The sequence below is a fragment of the Spea bombifrons genome, chromosome 2 (genome assembly GCF_027358695.1).
Source record: "Spea bombifrons isolate aSpeBom1 chromosome 2, aSpeBom1.2.pri, whole genome shotgun sequence".
Lineage (NCBI taxonomy): Eukaryota > Metazoa > Chordata > Amphibia > Anura > Pelobatidae > Spea > Spea bombifrons.
The window spans coordinates 102156419-102183278 of NC_071088.1; the positions used below are offsets into that span (position 1 = coordinate 102156419).

The following is a 26860-nucleotide window of genomic DNA, read 5'->3' on the forward strand; positions in this document are numbered from 1 at the left end:
AATTCACTATCAATCACCAGGAAACGAACCAAAGACAGGAGCTCACACCGAGTCCATTGACTAATCTGGGCTCAAGACGAAAACTCAATTTTAAAAGGGAAAATGAGAGTTGTAAATCACCAACTCATCCAATCACATCTTAATCATTTGTGCTGGAAATTTTTAAGAAATAATCTGAATTAAGATTTTTTCATTGTTCCAATTTTGGCATTTTTTTGGTGGTATTGAAATTTGTGAATTGTTCCAATGGCACGTGCATTCTATTGTGTACATTTTCATGAATGAGTTGGTAGAGCACGCGCTGAGCCGGCCAGTAGAGCACATGCTAAAGCGGCGCCCGTGTTTCTGTACAGCCAGCATGAATATTCTCTGTATTTTAGTTTCATTTAAAAGAGAGGATCATCTTCCTGCTGTATATCACTGCTGATCAATTTGACAAATTCACCCAAGTGATCAAACAGGATGACTGCTAAGGAATGATGTCTAGTTAGAAGGATTAAATATGCATTAAATATTTGTTCATGGCTAAATAGGATTGGATGCCTAAACCCCTGAAGATGGCTTTGTTTGGTCTCTTGATTTATGTAAGGCATTCCGTGTCAAGACAGTACCATTCAATTTAAGTAAATTTAAGACTATGAAAAAACATTTTTTTCATCATTTCCACTACAGTCATTCCTAGGCACCATTGGTTAAAATAATAATAAATAATAATAATGATAATAATTTGAAACACCTTAGCACAATCAGCAAAGCCATAAGATGGGTCGGGCAAAAGTAGCAAATGGATAGAAGCTGGTAAGTCTAGTGCTAAGCCTTGCATTTTACCAGTCCTAGTGTCCCTAGGCAGTCTAGTGGGAAGTCTAACATCTAAATGATGTGTGTCGTTTAGAAAAAATACTTCCCAACAATATTCGTCTGGTTACACTGGTATCTCAAAAAAACCAAAGAAACAAATAAGCGTTTCTGGTGTAGTACGTTAGTATGGAACTAATGTATACTGTTAAATAGATAAGAAAGACTCTCCTGCTCCTGCATGTGGGCACAGGACAACCCTGTGTCACGGCAGCACTTTTGTGAGCCACAGTGTCCAGCCTGACTCCATTTTACATGTAAGACAGATAAAAAAAAAATATACATATATGTTATATTAAAGATTTGCACTTTAACCTCCTGCGTCCACCTTCTTTCAATTTTTTTTTCGGGATTCATGGAACCCGCCTGTTGGATACACCACAAGACAATCCAAATATCAGAACGGGTTGTGCTGTGCCCACATACAGTAGCACTGATTGCTCCTGAAATTGTATAAGTCTTTCTTAACACTATAAATGAATTCCATACTAATGTACTACACCCTTAGCAGTTATTTGTTTCTCTTGTATTTGTTTGGAGATACCAGTCTAACCAGACAAATATTGTTAGGAAGTATTTATAATCTTACCCTATCTAGATGTACGGTGAACCCATTTTCTACACTTGTTGTAAGTGTGGATCAATTGTGGAGTTTGCCTCTCTTAGTTTAGCTGCACAATATTGCACTAACATCATTTTTTCACTTATATCATATGTGTAGTTTAGTTTGTATTAAAAATCCGTTTTCATTTTTGTTCAAATTTTACTCCTTCCTTCATATATTTATTTATATATTGTCTGAATAGTTTACACAAGGTGTGTGTATGATAGATACATATATATATATATATATAGGCAGACAGATTGATAGATAAGATAGGTAATATAAAGTTAAGTAGATAAGTACTATAATCTTATAAATAAAGAAGGACTATTTTTTGTTGATAATGATTGAAAACTGCTCTTTTTTATTTTGGGGTTTTTACCTGAACAGCTTTATAAGCTTTATACGTTGTGTATTCTATGCCACAAGCACAATGTATATCTTGCTGCCGTCGATGAATTGTGACATTGCCCATCTGCCTGCTTGACTAGGAGAACCTGACATGTAACTTCAAGAAGGGCTCCAGGGAAAACAGACATCATGAAACCCAAGATGCTCTTTAAATTATATTCAGTTATATGGAGGAGGAAGCAAATCCTTAATTTTTAAGGATACATTTAGTCTTATTTATCCACAATAGTTTATTGCACCGATAAGATCATTTAGATTTTTTTTTATGTGATCTTTCAAGTAGACAAAACATTAAAAGACTGATCTATTATATAGCTATACAGCCATAGATATATTTTATACCGCTTTTCCAGCATTATGTTTTATCACAAGATAGAATAAAATGCCTCAGTATTTTACCTGAATAACAACCTAATGTAATAGAAACTGTACCCTGCTATCACTGAATATCTAAGCCCCGATCGAAAGTTTGTATTTCTTTTGTTTAGTTGTCTCATTTACATGTCCTTGCCATTGATGGCTTCAGTTGTGTTCCCATTTTATCTACCAAGGTACTGGAACATTATTTATACAAGCATCCTATGGCATTAGTTATTTTTGTCTACCATTTCTACCATTTCCAACATCTGGGATGTCTCCTCACTTGACCTTTTGTGGCCACGGACCCAGACTATACTTCTCTGCCTAATGTTTGGGTACCTAGTTTACTTTGTATGAGGTGCTCATCATGGTCACTAAGATCAATATTCTATTCCTACACCTGGATTGTATCGAAATCTAAAACTTGTTACTTTTTTTGTTTAGCCTAATTAAATATTGGTTGAGGTGGAGATTGCTAGTTTAGTTTGTGTGATGAAACTCAGCTATGGATGAGCAAATAAATACCCCTTGCTGAGACTGTACAGGTTGGCATAAAAAACATTGAATAATTTATTATCAGAGTTTTGTGCAGTTTATTGACAGTAATTTTGGATCCATGAACTCTTGTGCACTTTTCATCATTCACTTAACATTGAAAAAGTGGCGTTCTCACCCATGACCATAGCAACCAATGAAATGGTCCAATAAACAGGAACATTTACACCAGGGAGACCTATGCTATTCCTCCCCTTTTGGGACATTAGAGCTGTTTGGTATGTTATTGCATGGAGGAAATCCCATACATGTGTAGGACGCAAAACAACTTGCAGAGTTTAAAGTTAGTCATCGACATGCCTTGGGGGAAATCCGTTGTTGGTAGAATGATGCCTTCCCTTGGATATCATTGCAATGAGACGTTGAAGTACACATTCTCCCCAAGCTACACGCTGACCTTTATTCCTATTGTAATACCAGCATCTCCACGTTACTGTCTGCTACGAATGTCTAAACCTATTCTGTTTATTTAGAAATCATCATTTTGAATGTATAAAAATAGCAAGCCCTTCACACATCCCGAAACAAAAGCCAGACTGACATCTGGATATAAATAGGTTCAGTGTGGGAAAGATTATTTACTCTGGTTTCACATTGAGCATTACAGTACAGTACTAAGGACGCTTCAGTATATATAAAATGCATCATTAAGATAGTGAAGTGACAATAATAAGCTTTGTGAATGAGCTTTTACTAAATTGTTAATAGTGAAAAATAGCTTTAGAAAGAAAATGTGTCATTATTATAGGTTTACCCGTACCAATCTGTGACCGCAACAGCTTTTAGCGTTACTTAATACAATTACATAGTACTTGGAACATTTGAAAAGCTGTGTTTAGTGGCAAAACCTACAAAAAGGATGAATGCCTTGTCCTGATCTTTTACTCTACCTTTTAAGACTGCGAACCAGCCTCTACCAAGAAGAAGGGTTTTTCCTGGGCCCTGGATATAAAAGATGGCTGCCCTATGGGTAAACATATAAGATAGGTTTTTAATACATACAGTATGAATTCCGTATTTTATTTTTTGTGTACCATTACACAGGTTTATTAGGTTTAAGCACCATTGTGCAAGTATTTATTAACTATCCTTACTTAAAGCCGTGTATTGTTTCAAAAACAGCGGAATCTGTCTGTATTTTTGTAACAATATTCTTCAGTTCAGGCTAGTACAGCCTGCAGTGTCCGATGCTAGCTGGAAATTTGACAAAAACATTTTGAGGATTTAAGATTTTTATTTTTTTTAATCCTACTAAAGTAAAAACTCAATGAGAGCCCTTATCACACTACACAATGGTCTATTTTAATTTTTATGTTGCCTAGAGCAATATTTTCATTTTTGTGGTACCTAGAGCACCATTTTGGAAAAAAAATTGGAAAAAAAAATTGGAAACAAGTAAGTTTCACTAAATACTAGCTATAACTGGATGTAAATGGAAGTCTGCTGCCTAAAAACTAGTTCAACCAACTAGCTGTCTTTTGGCTGTCATAAAAGAAGATCTGGGCCTGTACATCCAGTGATGGTGAGAAGACATGTTGTTGGATTGATAAGTTGCTCTGTTTTTTAAACCAAATCCCTTAGGATAATAACTATGCAAACCTTATTTTTAATATTAATGGTTGCTTAATCATATCCTTAAGGCTAGATTTCTATTTTTATTTTTTTACTGGCATATCCAGCAGAATTATCCCATCAAACACAACTCTTAGTACGTGTAAGTATCCAGGAGGCCACAGTTTGGGAAACATACCCAGTTGCAGGAGGTACAACATTTGGTGACTATTTATCACGGCTACCTGGCAATGTACTGTTCTTTAAATTCCATATATTTGCATAATATAAAGCATAACTTCCCATATGCGTTCCACTTCTCTTTCTTGAAACAGTCATGTATTTTTAATGACAATTTAATGAAATCGAAGGGATGTGTATTTTTAGTATGTAATAATTAATACGGCTTCCATTCATTTTGTTAATGTCTTGTAGTTCATTATAGTAATATGAATAATTACTTTGTATTTGCTTATCCTTTTCTTATTTTATGCGCAAAGTATTGATACAGAAGATATGCAATTATAATAGAAACATACTGCGTATTCTGGCAGTTTGAGCCGGAGTCACGTCTCAGCAGCGATGAAGCTTAAGTGAATCTTGGGATTAATTCAGATGCCGCACCCCAGGGCGAAGAGAACAGCATGAGTATTCGGTGCCAGTGGGAGACTAATCTTCTGAGATCCTGCTCTAAAGGTATCAAACAGCTGCATTTTTGCTTAGTGCCAATTCCACAACATGAGACTCCATATGGGTAAAGACCCAAAGACGAAAAGATGTGCTTAATGAAGGCATTCAGTGACTATTGCCATTTGATTCCCACAGAGGATAAATTGCGGTATATGCAACCTGCTAGCTGAAAACCAGTATTGTATAGGCCAACGCCGTGTGAGGTGTGATTTAAAAATGAGATATATTTGCTAAACTTCATGGCAACTGCTGTTTTGTGAGTGAAGACCGGAGAAGTGTGACTTTAGAATATCACTGTTGTGACAGTGTAACTAGGTTGATGTCGATATGCTTGTTGAGGGTAGATGGATGCCCAGGGAGATAATATTTAGAAGAAAATGAAGTCGTATTCTGCATTAACTGCTATAGTAATGTTGAGACATTATATGACCAGGAATGAAACCATGCCATATTTATAAGAGAATCAATAATATGGAGGAATAACTATTTTTCATTTAGACAACCACAGCTCGATGATGATGCTTTCATTGCCACCTATAATAATTCAATGCACCGATCTAATGCATCATTGGGACGGAGAAACACTAAATAATTATGCATGGACAGCCGTACTGCTTGTAACTGCTATATATCGACTTGTTGACTTTTACTTTCTTGTTAAATTATACCACCTATGTAACCATATGGAAAAATAGAATACTAAAGTCAAGTCAATACATAGACTGGTCACAGAAAAGGCAGATTTTTCTTGAAATTAAAAGATAGTTCAACTGTTTAATATTTCAATAATTGACTAATGTTGGGGAGTTTATCCAATCTAAATATAAACTGTCATGGACCCTATAGAGGGTAACTTAAAGAAAGGTGCTCCGCAACCCATGAAGGCTTAAGACACTGTCTTATATAACTGTAATAAGGCATACTAGGAATTCTTTTTTCATCTCTGATCGAATATGTTAAAAGTTTGGGACATCTTTTCCTTGGTGCTTGTTATATTCTAAATTGCCAGCAAACTTGAATATTGATATTAAAGGATTTTTTTGTTTTAAATGAAGTGTTTTAATGAAGTGCTTTGTGTGTTTATGACATGAGATGTTTTCATTGAACAGGACGGTTCATTCCTTAAATATAGTATGTCTGTTTTATTAAGACATTAATACGATTCTCCCGGTATCTGCAAAAAGGACCACAGACAAGACGACAAATGAAGTGAGCATCGACAGGTAAGTAAAGGGGTCTGCTCTCCTAAACTTTTCATGGTACGGTTGTGCAAACCTTACTTTTAACATACTCTTGCTAACAGTTTTCTTAAGAGTAAAAAACTTAAAACTCTTTAAAATGTAATTTGAAGCTACCCCAGATGCTGAAATTAAATGTAAGAATATAAAACAGCTTCGTTTTATACTGTACTACTGTCCTGTCGCAATTCAATAGCAGGAGGTTTTTTTTTCCTGCCCCACATGTGTCCAATTGTTTTCCTCAGTCATTTGCGAACAACAAAAGACCCAACGGCTGCCATTTCGCTGTGCACTCAATGGCCCCATACCCCTGCTATGCTTACATTGTACATCTGAAATAGCTGTATCTATATTTGGTTTGTTTTTCTATGCGGTTAATTGTCTTCCATTCACCTCCGTATTTTTCTCTTCCATACACCCACACAACACACGCACCTCTGTTAAGCAAGAATCAAGGGAACATACTGATGATCCTGAGAGATGTGGAAAATATAATTGTGGACTTTATAAGGAAATTTAAAAGTGGAAAAGGTAAAGACATTTTTATATAATATTTATTTTATTATTACAGGCCAGTTTTGCCAGTGTTAACCAGTGATATGATGGCGTTTTTTACAGGAGTCCTTAGTGGTAGTACTAACAACATCAAGGTCTCATAGTCCTGTGGACAGCTGTAGATCGGACCAGTATAAATAAACAGTTCAGGTGTTACCGATTCATGTGTAATTCATCTCCTACGTACAGAGGAGAATTAATTACTTGGTTGTACACCAATTGTAGGATAGCACTTGACATGCCCTGGTAAGCAACATGAAAAATGTATGTGTCTCCTGGATATAAAATGCCAGCCGAGGCCTGTTTTACACCACTGGGTTTTCACAATAAAATAGAGATGCATGAGGACCAGGGAACAAAACTTGTTTATTTGAGCCATTATGTTGTTCAGTATAGCATTGGGGTATTGAAATGATTTATCTCTTTATATATTTTTTCTGACCAGTCTGGATTTCATGATGAACAGAGACACAATGATGAACAGAGACACAAATGAACAAGAAAAAAAAAAAAAAAAAAAAAAACGGGTTCCTTTCTCCCATGCGATCATTACAATAAAAGGCTTTGTGGGCCAGGCACAAGCAGAAAACAGACAGGACAAAGGATAAAATGGAACGTTAAATGTAGGTAGAGTCCATTATTTTAAAAAGATTCAACAACTGGCACCCCATGGAACAATGGATCTCCTAACTCTCATATGAATAAAAAATCCATCTTTATTATTAAAAATTACAAATCACCATTAATCACCTCTCATTTTGCCCCTTTAGAAAAGTTCCAAACATGTTGATATGGGAAGCAGGAGAGCAATAGGCTTGCATAACTTTGCATTATATACGGTATGTATGATAGGAAAAATCATTAATTGATTCTAGCAACTGTATACAGTATAGCCTTGTTAAAAATATATGGAAGGTTTTCACTCGCAGTAACACAAATGTATACGAAAGTAGAAATACAAATCATACAGTGTATGGTGAACGTTGATGCCCCAGGGAGGGGCCACAAGGGGCTTAATGACTCGCCATCGAGGCATTACAGCATCAGGGTTTTTGTGAAGAAAGGGAGCTTTCTAAGCTTGTTTAATGCCATGACGTGCCAGGCCATTGGTCATTAACAGACTGTTTTTGCGTGACGTACCAGCTACGTCATTGGTTGTGTATAAAGTTGCATAAAACAATTGGATTTTCCTTTCAGAAAATTATTTATTGGTTTATATAGTGCCATCATATTCTGTAGTTCTGTTCAATGGGCAAGCACAATAATTTGGACTTGCAGAAACAAAAGGTAAGGAGGGCCCCTCTCAAGTAACCATACATGAATGAAAACGTTAGACCGTACACACAAACATAGAATTTGAACCATTCTACACATTAAGTCTCCTCTTTTTTTCTTGATATAAAGACATTAATTAGTCCATGGTCTCATCTTAGATTCAGGATGACTATATGTCTATCCCATGCACGCTTACATTCCCTCACCGTATGAGCCTCTCCCACTTCTGGCGTGTGACTGTCCACCAAATCATTAAAATGTAACATACTTTGATCATATAAGCATTATCTATGAAATGAGGCATTTTGTGTGCATAAGGGCTGAAAGAAAATGCAGTTCCATTCGCAAAATTGGAACTGTCAGCTCTTCCCACATAATTATTACCTATATTCATATGTATAGTTGGAATAAAAAACACCAAGGTGCCCCAAGATAAGTCTTGTTTATGAGATTTCTAGCTCTGTCTGTTTTATATTGTGTTTTTATATTATCTTCACTCAACAACATGAACAGTTCTCAGCTGTCCATTTAGCTTTAAAGGAGCGTATTCAAGCTTGACCTCAGACTGAAAAAATCATTCTATAGCTCATCCTGTTGGGAAGCTTGTGAATTAGATTATTCCCACAGAACTATCTAATTATCTGAGATATTTAAATGGTTTTAGAAGCCTTAACTGTATAACTTCCATATTTAATTCCCAAAGGCAGCATGCTTTGAAAATAGAGAAGTAATAGATTATGTTGTTGCTAGACAATAGTCTCATCATCCTTTAAGATTAGCCTTGAGAACCAATTTTCCTTCTGAAATTACCCTATCAAAAAGAGTATTGTGTCACTGAGATAGAATGGGGTTTTTTCTTTTCTTCTTACTAGCAAAATACACCACTCCAATACATTGATGGTTTCCAGTATTTTCAAACTCACTTTGTATTAAAAGGTAAAGAAAAGCATTGGTGCTACTACAAAAGATATGTTTATAACAAAAGAATAGAACACACACCATATAAATCAGTAGGCTACTCAAAAAAGGTGAATGCAGTAACTTGTTTATTGTACTTAAAAGAAAACTAGTGAAACCAAACAAATTACAAAGCCCACAATGTGAATGTACACATAAAATGAAAATACTGAAATTTTATATATATCTTCAAGCATCCAGGGTGGGATACTCCACTTCCATTGGTGAATATGGAAGGAAAAAAATAATCAAAGTAGGACTTCCAGATGGTAGATCAAAAGGATTTATCCATATAATGTAAAACAAGGATCTCATAGTGAAATCCATAAAAATACAAATAATTTAAAAAAAAATATATATATATATATATATATATATATATATATTAATAAAATATGTGAGAGACCAAGAGGAGTCTCACATTCAGACACCTTGTGTCTTACATGATCACGGCACCACATGTTTCACCCAGTCTCTGCACCTTGAAGGAGCCCACTGGCAGGGCAAAACACATGGTAGAAAAAAATACAAACAGCTGCAAAGTTACAGGGCAGGAACAAAAAAATAAAATGTGATTTGAATATTTTTCCAAATCTGGAGGTCAAGTGGCTTTATACCACCTAGGTATAGGATGAAGTGTTTATGTATAATTTGATATGTGGTTCCTTTATTTAACATGTCTGACTGCTCCGTCTGTCCCCCAGCTCAGCCTGGGCCACCCTTGACACTGGGACAAAGAGCCTCAGCCACAAATATTTAAAGCTTTTTCTATATTGTCCATGGAACTAACGTCTGAGTTTTCAGTCTTTAGTATCATCTTGGGAGGTGACTTCAACATGCTACAGAACCCGACTTTTGACAGACTAGGACCCCAAACATAGTGTCCCCTCAAAATGCATGAAGGTGAAGGAATTATTGAGATGTGGATTGCATCAATTACTTGGGCATAAAGATGCCTAAAACATAGATTTGCCATATTAAAAATACATTTTCAATTTTTCTAAAGATGGAAAGAACTCAACAGCTGGAAAACCCTACATCTCACTTTTTCAGGGAGAGCAGAGCTTACCAAAATGATAGGTTTTCCTAGACTAAACTAAATATGCCATTGATTGGGTACAATCCGCCCATACATAGACCGATACCTGCTTAGATCAATCTGCTAGTATAAAATACTCATGGCACCCTAGGTCTTCTTTGACAGAGGATGTAGTATCTAATCTTTTTCCTATAAAGGCATTAAGGAATGTAAATTTATTCAATTGCACCTTACTGTAAACTGTCATAACTCTCCCTTTCAATCTTGGTTAAAAAAAATATTTTTTTCACAATGGTGCTGCACTATAACCTTTTCTGGATTTTAATGCAGGTCCTGAGCTATGAAGGAGTCACCTCTAAATACGTCTATTCTTACCTATTTTTGTGTATATTCAGGCTAGAAGCTACATTATGTCCCAAGTCCATTCCTTTTCATGGAATAATCGCTTTGATGCACTGATAAGAAACGTCTTGAGTCTGCTCCATTCCATGAGAACGATATATCGCACTTTGCAAGCTAAGGAATACCAGAAAGAGTTGAAGGAGGGATTAAAAATTGGATGTTACCTATGCCTGGTTTACATTTAGACGGAATCTATAAAGCTTCTCCTGCGACTCAGAGGTTTCTGCCCAGTGTCCTTTTCAGTAACATTCCTAAAAATCACACCTTATACATACTTTTCCCCAGCTACAAACAGATGGGTATACCTTTGAAATCTATCACTCTAGAACTAGTAATACTGGTAATAATAATCAATATTATGGTAAAAAAAACAATTTGTGGGTATTCATGGCTGCAGCATTGCAGCAATGGATTCAGAGTGTGCCACCAACCCTCGATCTTCTGAAATCCAAACTATATTATTTAGTGTCAATGGACTGGCTGGATTCCAGTCTGGAAAAAAAAGAAAAGAAAAACAAGCGTTTTTCATACTTGGTCAAAATGTATTGATTCCTTGCATGATGACATCAAACAGAAAATTCTACACGCCTATTATTCTCCCATAAACTTGCCTTCCGTTTCTAATTTAGTGAACCAAGCATTCATCTCCGCACAGATACGTTCTATAGCTTCCCAGTTCCTACCTTTCTTCTCCTCTTGAAAAGCCTCTGTCTTTGCAAGGTTGGATGAGAGTAGTATCTTATGCCCCAAATGATTACACAAGGGACCTTTGATTCTTGGTACTGCTGCTTAACTGTAGAGGGCTTTGGGATTTTTACTACCAAGAGGCCAATTGCCTAATGAACTGTATATTATTATATGATTGGTCCATACCATAAATATTTAACGATGCGCTAAATATTGACACACTAACAGATCAGACTTTTGTTTGTTAGTAAATTACAATTATACCGTACCGAGCTGGAAGATCCTCCACATTTTTACTTAACTATTTTTTTCCTTCACAAATTCTTGAAACACAAACCATGAAACACAATACATTTGTGGGTTAAAAACGCATTTTAATGTTATAACATTGTCCATATTAAGTCATCCATCGTTCCCTCTCCTGAAGCCTCTGAGGGTGGCTATGGATCAATAGAGGATCAACATCTGCTTGTATGGTAGAGCCACCTATAATTTGGATTACAAGGGTCTATTCAGCAGGATTTCTTAATTATATTCCTGCTTGAGTTGATTAGACCATTCATTTGGTTGCCATGGTGATAAGACCACTTCTAAAATATTGTACCAGAATGACTTTTATACATGTACCCCAGCTACGTTTATGCCTCCAGATCCATGGACCATCTAAAACTTCTGCAGAACAAAGTCATAAAGGGAGGTATAATTTATACTGTACATCTCTACTAATATTCTAGTTTTATCTAGAAAATCACCTTTTTATTTGATAGTATAATAGTAACCTTTGCATGGCATCTTTGTTGGTGGAAACCCAAGAAAAGCACAAGTTAAATATGCTCTTCAAGCTTTGAGACGTTGACCTTCATCGTGTCAGCTATTTTCATCCTGCTTAATTACATACGCAATTTTCCCCTTGATTGCTGATAGCTTAAAATATTAAATAGTTATTGATTTTATGTTGTACATGATGGTGCAAAGCATCAAATCATATTTATTCTTAGAAGGTTATTGTCTATGTATGAGTTTAGACATTAATGTAAACTACTCCTTTAGTAACAAAACATAAATGAAAAAATCTGCACATAATAAATGATTAATTAATTAATTAACAAGTAAATTATATTTGCACATAATAAATGACGGAACAACAGCATCAAATTAAGATTTTCTGAAATGAAGTATAAAGCAATTATAATCACATCCCAGCCTGGATAGTGTTCTTATTGGAAGTTGTGCCAGTGTGGATAGTTTAATTGAGTTTTTTTTATTTCTATATGTGTTTTGTCTAAGTATTACTGCATTTTATGCCATGTGCGGGTATAAATTGTCATAAACAGTTCAAGTAGAGCAGCCATTTCCCGCAACAGGATTACTTTCCAAGAGTGTCCCTGGATGCCGATTTCTTTGCCTCTGTCCCACTTAGGGTGGCGTTGAGATTGGGTGCATCTGGCGTCCTTGCGACCTGAATCACCAGTACTTGACATGGGCAGGCTAATTGGTTATATCACACTGGACCAAAACTGTGCCAGAACAATGTGCATGTTTTCATCATTCTACACAGCCTATTGATACTAAGCGCCAGGCTATGACATTACAATCCGGCACTCGGCACTACAACACGCACAAACAAACGATAGCTCCCATCATCAGACTCCCTCCAGTGGTAAGCATTGGAAAGCTCAAGATTTTTTGGATTACTCTATAAAAAGAAAGAACTGTTGAAAAGGATTCCAATATGACAAAATGTCAATGCTATGACCCTCATAAGTTCTGTACATTGCAACAGTGTGATATTGTCCTATGCTTGTATGCTTGTATGCATGTTTGAATGTTTTATATTTATGCAAAAAGTTGCATAAATGCTAGATTTATAATATAGAGTGAAAATAGTGTGTGAGCAGCTATAAGGAAGCGCTCCAGGCAAGGAATGGTGAGGGTGTAAGATATTGTGGAGTTAGTAGGTTTTAGTGTAAGTATGTTTTAGAGCGAGTGTGAGTTAGTGTGTTGGTTACTGGTGGAGGGAAGGGGCCAGGGGTGCATACTCAGCTTTACCAGCCCAATAGGCTAGAAGGTGCCAGCCTCCCCCTGTCCTCCGCTTGCTGACCCTAGGAAGCTGGGACCTAGCAGTTTCCTGCATTCACACCATGACTTAAAGATGTTTGAATATAGAGTTGTCAGTTTACTAAAGTAACTGAGTAGGTTTTTTGTTGTCTTTTTTGATGTACCTTGGAGAAATGTTTAATATGTAAATTATGGTCTTGAACCTTATTAACGACAAATAAAAATGCAAATAGAAAGAAGGTAAAAGTTATACATTTGGTAGTGATTCAGTTACCGCTTCTGGAATGATTACAGTGTCTATTTGCCTGCATAACTTTTGCATCATTAATACAAAGCCATAGTCAGGGGTCATATTTCTTGTATTAACTTCTGAATTTATGTCTATATACAGACATTTTCTTTGGAATCAGGAATGCATACTGCATATTTTTTACATGGTGTATTATATCAAACTACTGCCATCTTGTGGTTGTTTTAGCACTCAAGGGCACTATGTCCAAAAATATAGAATATGTCCCGGTTTGGCCCTGTGTACTAGAGGTTGCAAAACCTCAAACCTTGCTTGGTTCTTCTTCTTGTATGTTCAGGACAGCCTGATGGCAGGTCTGCGCACACAAATGCCAGCATTGTATTTAGAGCTTACAATCTGAAGAAAAACACCTTTTCTTTAGCGCTGATTTATTCCAGAACGTAGTAAATGAAAACCGGTTTAAACATTGATACACTGGAATATTCATTTTAGCATTTAAGGTGTTATTCGGTAAAATGCCAATAATTACTTGAACAAAATGCTTTTGAAAAGGAGAACAATTAGACATTGGTTCTTTATACAGACTCTCCTGCTTTGTCAACATTTGAAAATCAGTCGCATGAGTGCATAGCAACTCCATCATGGCCTAAAAGCACTTCAGAAGTGCTTTTAAGGGGAGAAAGCATATGTTAAATGGTGCATGCTTTTTCCACATATATAATATATATATATATATATATATATATATATATATATATATATATATATATATATATATATATATATATGATTTATTCCTATAGTGCTGCTAACCTGTCAGGCTGCATCACCAGCATGGCCTGTACATCTCTGACCACAACAGGGCCAACAGGAGACTCCCTTTTGGCTCAGTGTCTGCTCCAGTTTCCCATAACCGCACAGAATATGCCGATATCACATAGCACGGTAGATCTCTGAACTTGACTGCTTTGTGCTTTAATCGACATTTACACAACTTTTCTGCAGTCTCTTACATATGTTATTGTTCAAAATTGTGCAATAAAAGGAGCTTATGAAAACGACAGCATTTCACTTCAAACGTGATTATGTGCGGCTGACACTGGTGCGCATGTATGGGGCCAAATGTGAGCTGCGCTTTGGCACGTGGGAACCTTGTTTTCTGAAGAACAACCTGTCCGGGTATTGCTTTACCTAGTGCCTTTAACATGATTCCAACAAGTATTTATTTTCCCCCAGTCCAGAAGATGCCAGTCCCCATTCAGATAGATAACGGCTGGACTAGAATTATCTAAAGCATGAGTACACCAAACTTTTTGCTACGTCTCAATTCATCTACATACACCTGCTTGAAAAATGGCAGTGGTTAAGATTGGGCATGTATCCGTATGCACACTCATTGGGTACCTTTAATTTATAAAGTACTTTTAACAAACTTTACGTTTTTCACAAACTGTGTCAGGCAAAAGATCCAAGATTTGTTCCATCTGCTTTGCACAGTATTCTCCAAAATGTATTTCTACCCTTTTTTTTTCCATTTCATTAAAAGGATTCCACCCCATCTGGTTAGGTTATTCTAGGTTTATATTTTTCCAACTGAATATTTAACATAAATTACACATTCTTAAAGATGCAATATGGTATTAATCTAACCACTAGTACCACAATTTCTTATTTCTGCAATTCTGCTGAAATATCCCCAAAGATTTGCGATTTATACAAGTAATTCTAAAATAAATCTGCCATAAATTTCCTGTTTTCATATCAGGAACATTCCTGCTCCGTCAGCCCACAAAATGTCTTGGATCTCATCACGAGGAGCTAAAATATAGTGGAGGGTTACAGAATAATAGCTCTTGGCTACCATTAAGTAAAATCTCTGAAGTATTGTGTTACATGATCCTGAGTTTGTAAACTAACCACACAGTTTCTGAAAAACAGAGCTGGAGCTGGTTGGAATATATATCGCTTTTTAAACTTAAAAGGGAGACAGTTTTTTTCCAGGATGAAAAATTGCAGTCTCCAATCTTTTCAGCAATAAAACATTAAACATGGCTAAGATAGTCACTTTTGTCTTAGGAGTGTGTGCCTGGGAGGCAATAGACTTCTTATGTGACTTTAATCTGTTGATTGCTATATATGTAATGGAGTAAGTACGTGTGTATTCAGTATATACATTATTTATATATAATAATATAATTGATATATCCATTTCAACCATCTTCACATATTATTGTGACTTAGGGCTACAAAACACTTCCAAACAATATTCTGATCTCATAGAAAAGAGGAACATCAGTGGAGAAAGAAGGATCAGTGGAAGGAGTTGGGTCCCCAAAGATAGAATGTCTCAGCTAAAGAGGTACACTCGGGTGGTATGCATTTTAAAATTAAAGAACCAGCAAACTAGTGATTTCATTATACCGTACTTGCTTAAAAACAATTCCTAGATAGAGGTTAGCAGCTCAGATTTAAACAAATGTATGACCTCTGTGTAGTCCCTAAGTGTCAGGTTCCCTCGACTAAGTTATGACTTCTCATCTACTACACGCAGATGTAAAATTAACAGGTAGATGTGAAATTTAGAATGGCAAATTCTACACGCTGCCAGGAACTTGGGAAACGTGTTCAATCATTTTGTAGACCTCCCCAATAGTCCAACAGCAGATAGGGTATAAGCGATTAAATAAAAAAAAAAAAAAAAAAAAAATGGAAAATGAAGGGAAAATGAAATAAGCAGATGCAAATGCAGGCACAATAATTTTATTTACAAAAGTAAATCAGAAAATATAATATTTAGTTACAGAAATCGTTTTTTTTGGAAAATAAACATTTCCTCAACAATTTTGCAAAACATTAATGGAGATCTTTTTTTTTTCTACTGCTTGATTTCTGCAAGATTTTTCCAGGAAAGCGAGTCAGAATTTGTTGCATTCCTAACCCTCACCGCAAAGCAGGTAAACACCTCCATTTGGTTTATAGATCTTCACATGTATTATGGAAGCAAAATATAAAGTTAGAGTGCATTTCAATTTAACGTCATTTTGTTTTGTGGACCTTATAGTGTCACAAACAGAGAATAAGGCAGCGATAGTCAATGCATTATTAAACTTTAAATAGCTTTTTTCTTAAACAAAAAACAACCCATTCAGACACCCTTGGAAACTCACAACAGCTGAAAGACTCAGAAATAGTTCAAAAATTAATAATAAAAGCTGTCTTTTTACATACTGAATTCAGACATTCAGAACACTGAAAGAGAATTACCTTCTTATAAATACAACACAAAAGAAAAGGCAATTACTATGTCCTATGTGATAGATAACACATGGCTCTTAGACATTCACATCCTGGTCTGATCCATCCTCTTCTGCAATTTGTAGAAGTGGTTCAGCATTGATGATGTTTTCACATGGCTGTTGGCTGTCCAGCTGTCAAGTTAGGAGAAGAAAGCCAAATTAATGCTTATGAAATTAAATAAAGCAGTGAGAAACGCATTGGGGTTTATGTATGAAGATCAACTATAGTGCAAAGGCATAAAAAATTAGCAACGGTCAGGGACATGCCTTCAACGCAAATGATTTTATAAATTCTTCACTGCACTACACAACTATATTTGCATACTAATAGTCTGGAGATTAATAATTAATGCAATCTTCGTCTTCGTGTACGTTTTGCCGCCGGTATTCGGGCTGAACAACGAAAACGCACCCTTCGTGTTCCTTTTCATGTCCAACCGAATACGAATGCACAAGTCTACCCTCTACTATAAGTTGCCAGTTCCAGTACCATGAAATGTTTTCTTGCCGAGTGCTATTAAATGTGTTTATTTCCACAGGTCAAAGTTATGCTCATTAAAACTATGTCTAAACAAAAGACACAGCACCATGTTTGATTAGATGCTGTCGATGGTAGCCTTCAGTTATATGATGCTAATGAGACTAGCTTGAGAGAACATGAAAAAAAAAAAGTTCTACATTTATTTAAAATAAAAGACTTTGAAAAGGGCTGAAAATTTTCCATGTATCCACGTGAACAAAACAACCAAAATAAGATTAAAAAAATGTGTGTGTGTATATATATACATGTGTATGTATGTATGTATGTATGTATGTATGTATGTATGTATGTATGTATGTATGTATGTATGTATGTATGTATGTATGTATATATATATATATATATATATATATATATATATATATATATATATATATATATATATTACACACAAAAACCATATATGTGTACAATATAAAACTTCACCTAGCATAGCTGAATTTAAATAGCCTGCTTGTTGCAGATCTGCATTGGTAGTATATAAAGCTTATGCTTTGTATTTATGTGTTTCGCTAAATAAAACCTAAACTGGCAAGCGATGCATCTTTCATTTATCCTCATTTATTCTGGGCCGGCATATATATCTGGAGAGCAGACAAGGCTTTACAGCTTCACTAGCCTTCTCACGCAAGCTTACATTTGAATTTGATGTAGCAGCTGTTGCAGTACAGATCATTGTTACGGATTCGGACTTCAGCTCCGGACTGCTTGCCTCCAAGGTCTGTTTCACAGGCAACACACTGTTCAGAAACGTTCGGAGAGAAAGACAATGTTTTAAAAAAAATTCAGCACGCTTCATCCCTGGGCACAAGATGTTTTAGACAAATCCAACGTAAGAGTTAGTTACTAAAGCAGTCGGCAAAGCAGATTTAATAATAAATTAGTGATTAGGCAGTAGACCCCGTGCTCAAATTTTGTTATAGCTATAGGCAGGAGAAAGGAGGGGGAAAAAATTGCGTTAGGTGGGAAGTCCAGCATAAACCACCAAGCTCGATGTATGCGTACGATTTGGCACCAAATATACAGGAATCTTCCATGAAAATAACCAGCACATCTAGATTATTTATTCCTTGGAAAGTGACCCGTGTGTTGCTGTTGGCGAGGAAATTGTATCCTTATTGGCATCATTTCCGACAGCCACTTAATTTACTTGTATTATATTTATATAACAAGCTACTGCTTTGATTATTCCAACTTTTTTTCTTGCAATAAATTTGAGTTCTATAAGGAATAATAATTGTCTATACCAGATTATCCATTTTTATTATTATTTTTTTTAAAGCATAAGGAAACTTTGTAAGCAACGATATTTAGAGTCTTGGGAAAAGTGTAGGTTGCTTTCTAGATATGCAACTGGTCTGTTTCAATGGAGATTGCCTGAAACGAGCAAAATGAATAGTGCAGCTATTAATGATGTGCTCCGGGGATTCATTTGACTTCCCCGTGCTCTCACCTTAAAACAATGTAAATGAAAACAAAGACCAAGAGATTCGATGATCATGGCTGCTCCTTTGCCCAAACTGTTATTACAGTATGAGCACAACTTCTTGCCGCTCACTGACCTAGATACAGAACGAGAACATGACTGAGCCCCTCTTTGAAGTCTAAGAAACTTCTGGAACGCAATATCGATCAGAAAGATAAATAAACCTATACATACTTTATCGGAGAATAAGTACATATTATATAAAATTAAAAAACATCAGAAATTGATGACTCATTGTGCAGCACGATCTGCGATCTGGGGGAATAAATTCTCAATTAACATAAATAAGGGAAAACTGTATAAAAAAAACAACCCATTGAGCATTCGGTAAAAAGCACATGGAAACACAGAATTCGATGGCTGATTGGAACCATTCAAGACCTAGTCTGCCCTTTTATTCCTGATGTAAAGACGCAAAACATAATCAGTCCTTGATCTGGTCTTAGATTCATTATCTGCCTATCCTAAGCATGTTTAAATTCTATCACTGTATTACCCTTTAACACTTCTGATGAGAGATTCTTTCAAGTATCTACCATCTTGTAAATATAGTAAAACCTTCTTACGCTACATCCAAGCCTGTGACCCTCCAGTTTTAGATTAGGACCTCTTGTTTTAACATTTTGCCTCCATTCCCGCTTGTAACTAAGTCCCTTAGAAAAAAACAAAGCAATAATTCATTCCTTAAACCCAAGAGACTTTCAAGCAATTTAAAGCCCTCTCATTATGGTATCCAGAGAAGGCTTTACATTGTGTGAGGGTCTTATTCGGGTTAAAATGCAGTGCAATCGATTCAGCTCCTTAGGAAGCAATATAGCCATGAAAAATTAGAGAGCGCTCGCCGAACCTGGGATACTTTGACACAGTTGTGGGCTAAGCAATAGATGGCCATATAGTGGCCACTATTTTTTGCCTCAGATAGGTGTTTTGGAATGGTATAAGTTGGGTATGCACTACATTCTTGCTTTTATTTGTGTACTTATGGGTCATCATTATTCTAGCAGCAACCTGGGAATCTAAATTTTTTATGATTTTTAGGTTGTGATCTCCTATTTTTTTATATTTATTGTGCAAAGCAAATCTGGTCTGGAGGGGCTGGTAAATTGGATTCCAAAGGGTACTTTGAGTAAATAAGGTGCCTCCAAGGTAGCACCAAAGTCCCCCATTGACCATTTGCCCCCGTGCTGGCGCTTACTCATAAGAGCTTATGAAGCAAAGTGAGTGTTGAGTTTTCTACTTTTTAAATTTCCCTTTATGCAAGTTCTACTTCACATTCCTCCAGCTGTACCAAGTATTTGTACCAAGGCCTTTCCTCTGATTGTAGTCTTTATAAAAAAAATAAATATATATATATATATACACCGTAACAAAAATCCAATCTGTGCATCAAAAACACTGGGCCTGCTTTCAATTTGAAACAGATCATGCACCAATATCCACATGTATTAAGGCATGGGAAGACTACTGCATAAAATCTGGTTATTAATAACATAGTTATTCAATAATCAAGTCCCCATTCTGCTCTTGTAATCTGTACATTCAACACAACAATTTTGCTTACTTGCTTCGCGTTTGATTAGACATTTGTGTGGAGGCCTGTGTCCGAGGCAAACTAGAAGACACAGATGATTGCGAAAGAGATGCGCTTCTGACTGAGCCTGATGAGGTCTGCTGCAGACTGGAGGATGGGTTGCGCAAGTAGTTGCGGTTTGAAGTGGAAACGACTTGAGAAGAAGGACGACCAAAGTCTTGACTAGATGACAAGGAGTTGTGTGAACCAGACTGATTCGCCCAAGAAGATTGTCTCCAAGAACCAGATGTGGAGTCTAAGTTATCCAAAGAGTCCCCCCTGAATGAATAAAAAATAAATACAAAGTTTAACAATGAGGAAGGATCTTGTCTAGTTAATCACATGCAAACATATAGTTACCCACGCATACATTTCAGTTACCACTTAGCTTTGAGTCTCATTGCGGACAAAACAGCTGTCCATGAGTGATCTGGCTTTTGTACCTCATTCACCAGCTTTGTTTAAAGGCTGTCTAGTACAGCAGACATTTGCTCTAAAGGGATTTCGTATAAATTGGATATAGAGGCAAAAAAGTGATCACTGTTAATGCATATGCCTACCCAGAATCCCCTGAAGTGAATGATGGCAAGAATATTTATTGCACAAATTTGTAACCTGTATGTCAACTGAAAAAAACTAGAGTAACTAAAGTTATTTATGGTAGTACAGCATAACCCCCATCACTATATACTGAGCCTGACAAGGGAAGGCCTCTGCCCCTTAAGCAGCCTGCCTGTGCCCCACCATACCTAATTTGATTTGTGTGGAACATTCCAGCACAAATAAAAGAATTGAAAGTTCATCTACACTCTACTGCTCAAAAGAACAAAACTATCACAGAGGAGCCCTAGAGCTGCAGCTTCTCCAAAAGGTAAGAACCGGTAAAGACCATATGGGACAATGCAGTGTCCCTTTAACTGCACTTTAGTTAGAAAATGGAATAAAATAATTGACCTTACACAGGAACCACACAGCCCAATTATTTTGCCCAACAGTTATCACCTTCTCATAAAACTTGGAACAGATGATGTATCTTTAGTAACGCTGGAACTGCGCTGTCTGATCCAGCTGTTGTCATTATGAAGGGGGGCCTTCTTTCTCATTTCTTGAATGATCCGCTGCCTCTCCAGCTCTGCACCACTCTGCCCTTGATCCTTGTATAAGCTTTGTCGAGACTCTCCCTCACTCCTGGTGTCATCCAAATCCTGCTCCCCTACAAAGCACACAATAAAAAGGCAATTATTGAATTGAGTGGCTTCATTAAACTGCAGCTTTAAGAGTGCCATTATTTTAGAAAGCAATATACCCCGCACCCTAAGAGCTCATACAGCCAGTCAGCAATCTGGTGATTAAGAGACAGCCATACTGCAAGATCTTAAGAACCTAACAGCAGACTGTGAGAGAAGTTCTAACGTTGGGTATAGTCGTCACCAAGAGGCAAATCTCAAACGTGCCTGAGCACTGGACAAAGCAAGGGCAGAAAGCACAAGCTAAATTCATTTGGAAGGTTCAACCAGGATTAAAAGATTCAGGTGGGAAAATGCACATGGGTTTATTTCATGATCTAGTGAAGCCAAGCAGCAAAGCTATCCTCCCACCTCTGCTTTCGTAAGAATGTCGCATCTGCGTGACAGTTTGTTTTCTCTGGACTTCTGCTTCTGAGGTGAAGCTACTTGGCTGTATCCTTGTGCTTGGTTTTCTGGTTTGTTCATCTTCAGTCACCCAGTTTGCAAAACCGTAAGACGGCTTTACGTAATCACCTACATCACATGTTTTAGCTGAATTATTTAATCCTTCTCAAATACTTGCCATACAGAATTGCATTGCTAGCCTGATCAACTTTAACAATGCTTCACACGCGCAAACTATTTTAGTGGACTACCCATAAGCTGTATGTCAGGATGTTCATGGTGCACTGCGTCGATACAGAGAAGGTATCCGGGTGTAATGTGGCCGATATACAGGGATCACAAACATGGCACAGATTAACAAGAGCCTTGTATTTAGAATAGTCCTAATATGTACTAGTCCCACACTGAATAAAATGTGCCATAGTACACCATTTTTAGGAAAATATGCACGTTTCTTTAAGCCATTATTATCAGGAGGCAGAGCAATTTAAGAGAAGTGTGTGTGTGTGTGTTAAATCATTTATTGAATGCCACAATATCGATTAAGATCTCAACAGCAAAGACAACAAAATTGTCCAAACTAGGTTCAGAAATTCATACTTTAGTATTTGGTTGGAAAGTGTTTAACAAAAGACCTTAAGAAATAAGCTTCAATGAGTCTTACCATTTCCATGTGTCGGATATTCCTTGGAATCTGAAGAATCCTTGACTATGCTTTGACTCCTAAAATACACATTTATATATTATATAAAAGTTCAGCTTACAAAGACTCAAAATGTCATATTTGTGGATAAAGGACAACACTGTAATGCAGTTTAACAATTTACTATAAAGTATCAAAAACAGATAAACATGTTATAGGACACACTTACAGGAAATAAAAAGAAATCAGAATAGAAAAAGAGCCATGGATTCTTTCGGAAGGGTGACATCTAACGTGTGAAAAGTAAATATTCCTTAACACATACAAATAGCTTAAATTGCTAAAAAGTAATAAACCAGTTCCCAAAGGCAGCGCCTTATTTATACCAGTGTTCGTCAAAACCTACTAACCTGCTATAGTCTGGCTCATCAAAATTCTTGGAAAACCTTGTGTAATTGGTTCTAAAAAAACATATAAAAATAATCAGTTTGCAATACTTAAAAGCTTTGTGTGGCAAGTATCGACTAGCAAGTCACTGGTGGTACTCGTGCGTATTTATAAACAGCAAGATAACAGCCATGTAAATAACTCAAATACTGCTGCAGTATTTGAATGGGATTACTGCAAGGTGTGCGACCAAGTATCAAACAGCATCACCAACAATTATTGTGTTTAATGTATTTCTATGATCTTAAAAGGGTCCACTTCTCCTGATGTATAATTTGTGCGGGTTCATCAAATGTGGAAAGAGGGAATCAGACTTAAGGGGTTAATTCTGTTTGCTGAGTGCAGAGAAACGTCTGCTGATTTGGTCAATGTCAAATAACAGGACCAACGTATTTTATATCTCTACATGTTAATTCTGTTTGTATGGTTATGATACGCATCAATCTGTCTTTTCAAATACAAACCTCATGTATGTCCGTTGGAGATTTTCACTCTCTTCTTTACGCCTCTGCTCATCTTCTCTTCTCTGACGTTCTTCTTCTTCTGTTCTTTTACGATGTGCTATTTCCTCTTCTCTTTTCCTCTGTTCTTCCTCTTGCTGCTTTCTTTCAATTTCTCTGGCTCGACGTCTCCTTTCTTCCTCTTTAGCTTGTCTTTCTGCCTCCTCCGCCTGACGCCTCTGTTCTTCAAGATAACGCAATCTTTCTTCTTCTTCTTCTCTCTCTTTTCTAAGACGTTCAGCTTCCTCTTTCTGTCTTTCTTGTTCTGCGTTCTCCCTTTCACTGCTGAAAAGATCGTCAGATGCCCCTGTCCTCCAGTAAGACAGCACAGGCTCATGTGATGTAACGCTGGTACTTGATTTTAGAATTGTATATTCCTGTCAAACATACAAAAATGCATTAAAACATTTCCAAATCTAAAACACAATGTGGTAGGGTAAGGGTGATGGAAAAACCCTTCCACTTAAAGTTAAGGGGGTAGCAGAGGCATTATGAAACACTCATCCACTTCCACCAGCAAGCCAAAAGACCTGCTTTTCCCACAGAAATCTCGTAATACTACCTCTGCAAGGGATTCTGGGTAGGTATATGTAAATAAGGCCAACAATGATCACTTTTTTTTTTTTTGCACGTAAGCAGTTATCCACCTTCATACTGATGAGTCCCATTAAGAACGAAACAGCATCCTGAGTGGTTATCTGGCTTCTGCACCTCTGTCCCGGGTTTATTTAAAGACGGTCTAGAAGATCAGACATTTTTTTTCCCCAAGAGGTCCATTATATAAAGTGGATTTAGAGGCAAAACTGTTATCATTGTAGGCATTATTTACATATATTCCTACCTAACCAGAATCCCTTGCAGTGGTGGTATCAAGATTTCAGCAGGGAAAAACAGGTCTTCTGGCTCGTCTGGTGGTTTCATAATGCCTCTGCTTCCATAGCAAATCTAACAGACCATACAGTGTCTGTTTATAATAATACAGAACTATTCTGCTCTCCCGCCGCCTCATATGCACAGTTGCTAACAAGCAAATAAAAGACAGTAATGTTGACAAAAAGGCTTAACAGCATTTAACAAAAAAGCGCAAGGAAAGTCTTCCAACCTCGTCCACTTGATGTGATCTGCCCTGATCCGCTTCCTTTTGTGCTAGCTCCCATTCTTCTCTAAGCTTTTCTTGTTCTCGTCTATATTTTTCCTAGAAAGAATTTTTAAAAAAGGTTTTCAAACATTATTATACAGAAGTTATCAGAAAGTCCTTCTTAATTTGTCAGGTAGATCCATTTCAATGACTTATTTACCGAGTAGTTCACAACGGTTATTGAAGAGATCCTGAAAACCATGTATATTGTGGCATGCCTACAGTTGGCACCATGCTTTGTTAAAAAGTAATTACCTGAAGCCGTTGCTCTTGCTCCTTATGCCATTTTTCCTGCCGTTTTCTTTCTTCCTCTGGATCCCATGACCATCTGGTTGAAGCATTCATAGTCGGCACAGTCACCTGATTAAAAAACATTACAGATTATACATGTGTGTTTATAGATTTACTCATCTACAATTAGTCTATACATTCCTAAAACATATACGTGTAAATGTATATGCAGAACAAAGAAGGCATGTCCTTGCACCCCAATTGTGCCATTAACTGTATAGCCCTTTAATACATTACGGGAACAAGCCATGTGCTAGTCACTGTTACAAATGAACACAAGACACACATATTGTTATTTAAACCTTTACTAGTAATTTCACATGCATACATCCCAACATTTTAAATGGCCATAAAGAGAGAGACATTGGGTTTGCGGTTAGATGTGTGTCTGGGGGACAGGGCCTTTTATTTAGCTTTGTTGGCCCTTTTTAAAGTATAGCAGCATGTAAGCGGGAGTATTTTTTAAAAACATTGCATTTAATCTATATAATTTAGGAATCATTTAAGCTTTTCCACTCTATGTCTATATGCAGGTATATAGCCTTATTAAATAGCTTCAAGTAAACTTACATCAAGAACTGTAGAGTCCGGGCTCCCTGTTTAATGGAAAAATATAAACAGATTATAATCCACAGGGAACAAAATATATTTATCAAGGAGTACTTCAACAACGCTTTTCTTAACAAAACAAAAAAATGAAAACAGCAAACGTTGCTATGAGTTCCTGAACATGTTTTGTACCAATTATATAAATTATTAAGGCTGGTTTTACAGGACTGAAAAGACAGCATGCTTTAACATCATGATTCAATCATCGCAAAAAAGCAGAGCAAAGACAATTCACGTCAACGTAAGCGTTATAAGCCACAACCCTTTGGTCCACCAACTGCTGTTGACTGCTATGTCCAGAAAAAGAATGAAGGTAATATTAAGTAAGGGATGGAAGCTGGTTTTGGGAAAAGGATGCCAAAAGACTGGTCATCACATAAATGCCCGGTGGGCCAGTGCCGCATGGTGACCTCCGGTATTGGCACTCATCCAGCAGATGGCGTCTGTGTGTACGGCTACCGGCTGAACGCCCGTGGCTGCATTCTGTAAGTGGAAGAGTGTAGTCTGCAGCTGCATTCATCCAGCAGGTGGCCAAACGTAAGCCATTCATCACCCACTGGCCTTAAAGTGCCAGGGCCTATTTAAACCCAAGTGTCGCCCTTGGAATTATATAGTCTACCTCAGTTGGTGCCTCAGTGGTTGTCTACCTGCGTTACAATAACATAACTGAGTACAAGGAAAACAAAACAAGAAATCATGCGTGTTAGACCAGTGGGGACACGTAACACTGAGCACAACAGAAAAAGCTATGCAACCGGATTTGGCAGCCTTTCTGCATATTGTTTAACAGATCGGAACGAGCAAGCGTATTCCTGTATCAAGGTTATGCCATTCCACAACACATGGAAATAAAACCAGGATACAAAATGTTGGAACACAATCAGTGGTATTTTAAAGAGAAGTTGCTAGACGGAACGGTGGTATGATTCAGCCCTTGAAGGGCGTGCAGAACTTATGGGAGCCCGGAAGTTCCCGCTATGAAACTGATGACTAGAGAATGATGTGAAACATGAAAGTGAAGTTTAAACATCTAGATGTATATTTAAATCACTGGACAGTGCCGTCTGCTAATCTTGAGCTTTATTATCCTCCATGCCAGACTACTAGCTGGCAGAAGCACCAAGGCCAACTCTGATATCGCGTTTCACAAGGCTCCCGGCTGAAGGGACCTAGTTTCCTGGCCTGAAATTCAAAAAGAATTCTCCATTTCAAATGAACCAC

The 26860-nt window shown here is 36.9% G+C and overlaps 1 protein-coding gene across 7 annotated transcripts in view; it reads right to left on the minus strand.

The window, feature by feature from the left end:
* Positions 1-16231: 16231 nt before the first annotated feature.
* The window catches only part of LMO7 (LIM domain 7), a 65806-nt gene continuing 55177 nt past the window's right edge, over positions 16232-26860 (minus strand). For all 7 annotated transcript variants that reach the window (XM_053455397.1, XM_053455396.1, XM_053455399.1 and 4 more), the window contains 12 exons: positions 25601-25626; positions 24995-25099; positions 24704-24796; positions 23566-23978; positions 23065-23115; positions 22676-22731; positions 21979-22140; positions 21383-21593; positions 20372-20659; positions 18778-18886; positions 17962-18064; positions 16232-16915 (listed from right to left, as the gene is read on the minus strand). In XM_053455397.1, the coding sequence (XP_053311372.1) occupies positions 16893-16915; positions 17962-18064; positions 18778-18886; positions 20372-20659; positions 21383-21593; positions 21979-22140; positions 22676-22731; positions 23065-23115; positions 23566-23978; positions 24704-24796; positions 24995-25099; positions 25601-25626 (1640 nt within the window). In that variant the 3' untranslated portion in view covers positions 16232-16892. The remainder of the gene's footprint in view (positions 16916-17961; positions 18065-18777; positions 18887-20371; positions 20660-21382; positions 21594-21978; positions 22141-22675; positions 22732-23064; positions 23116-23565; positions 23979-24703; positions 24797-24994; positions 25100-25600; positions 25627-26860) is intronic.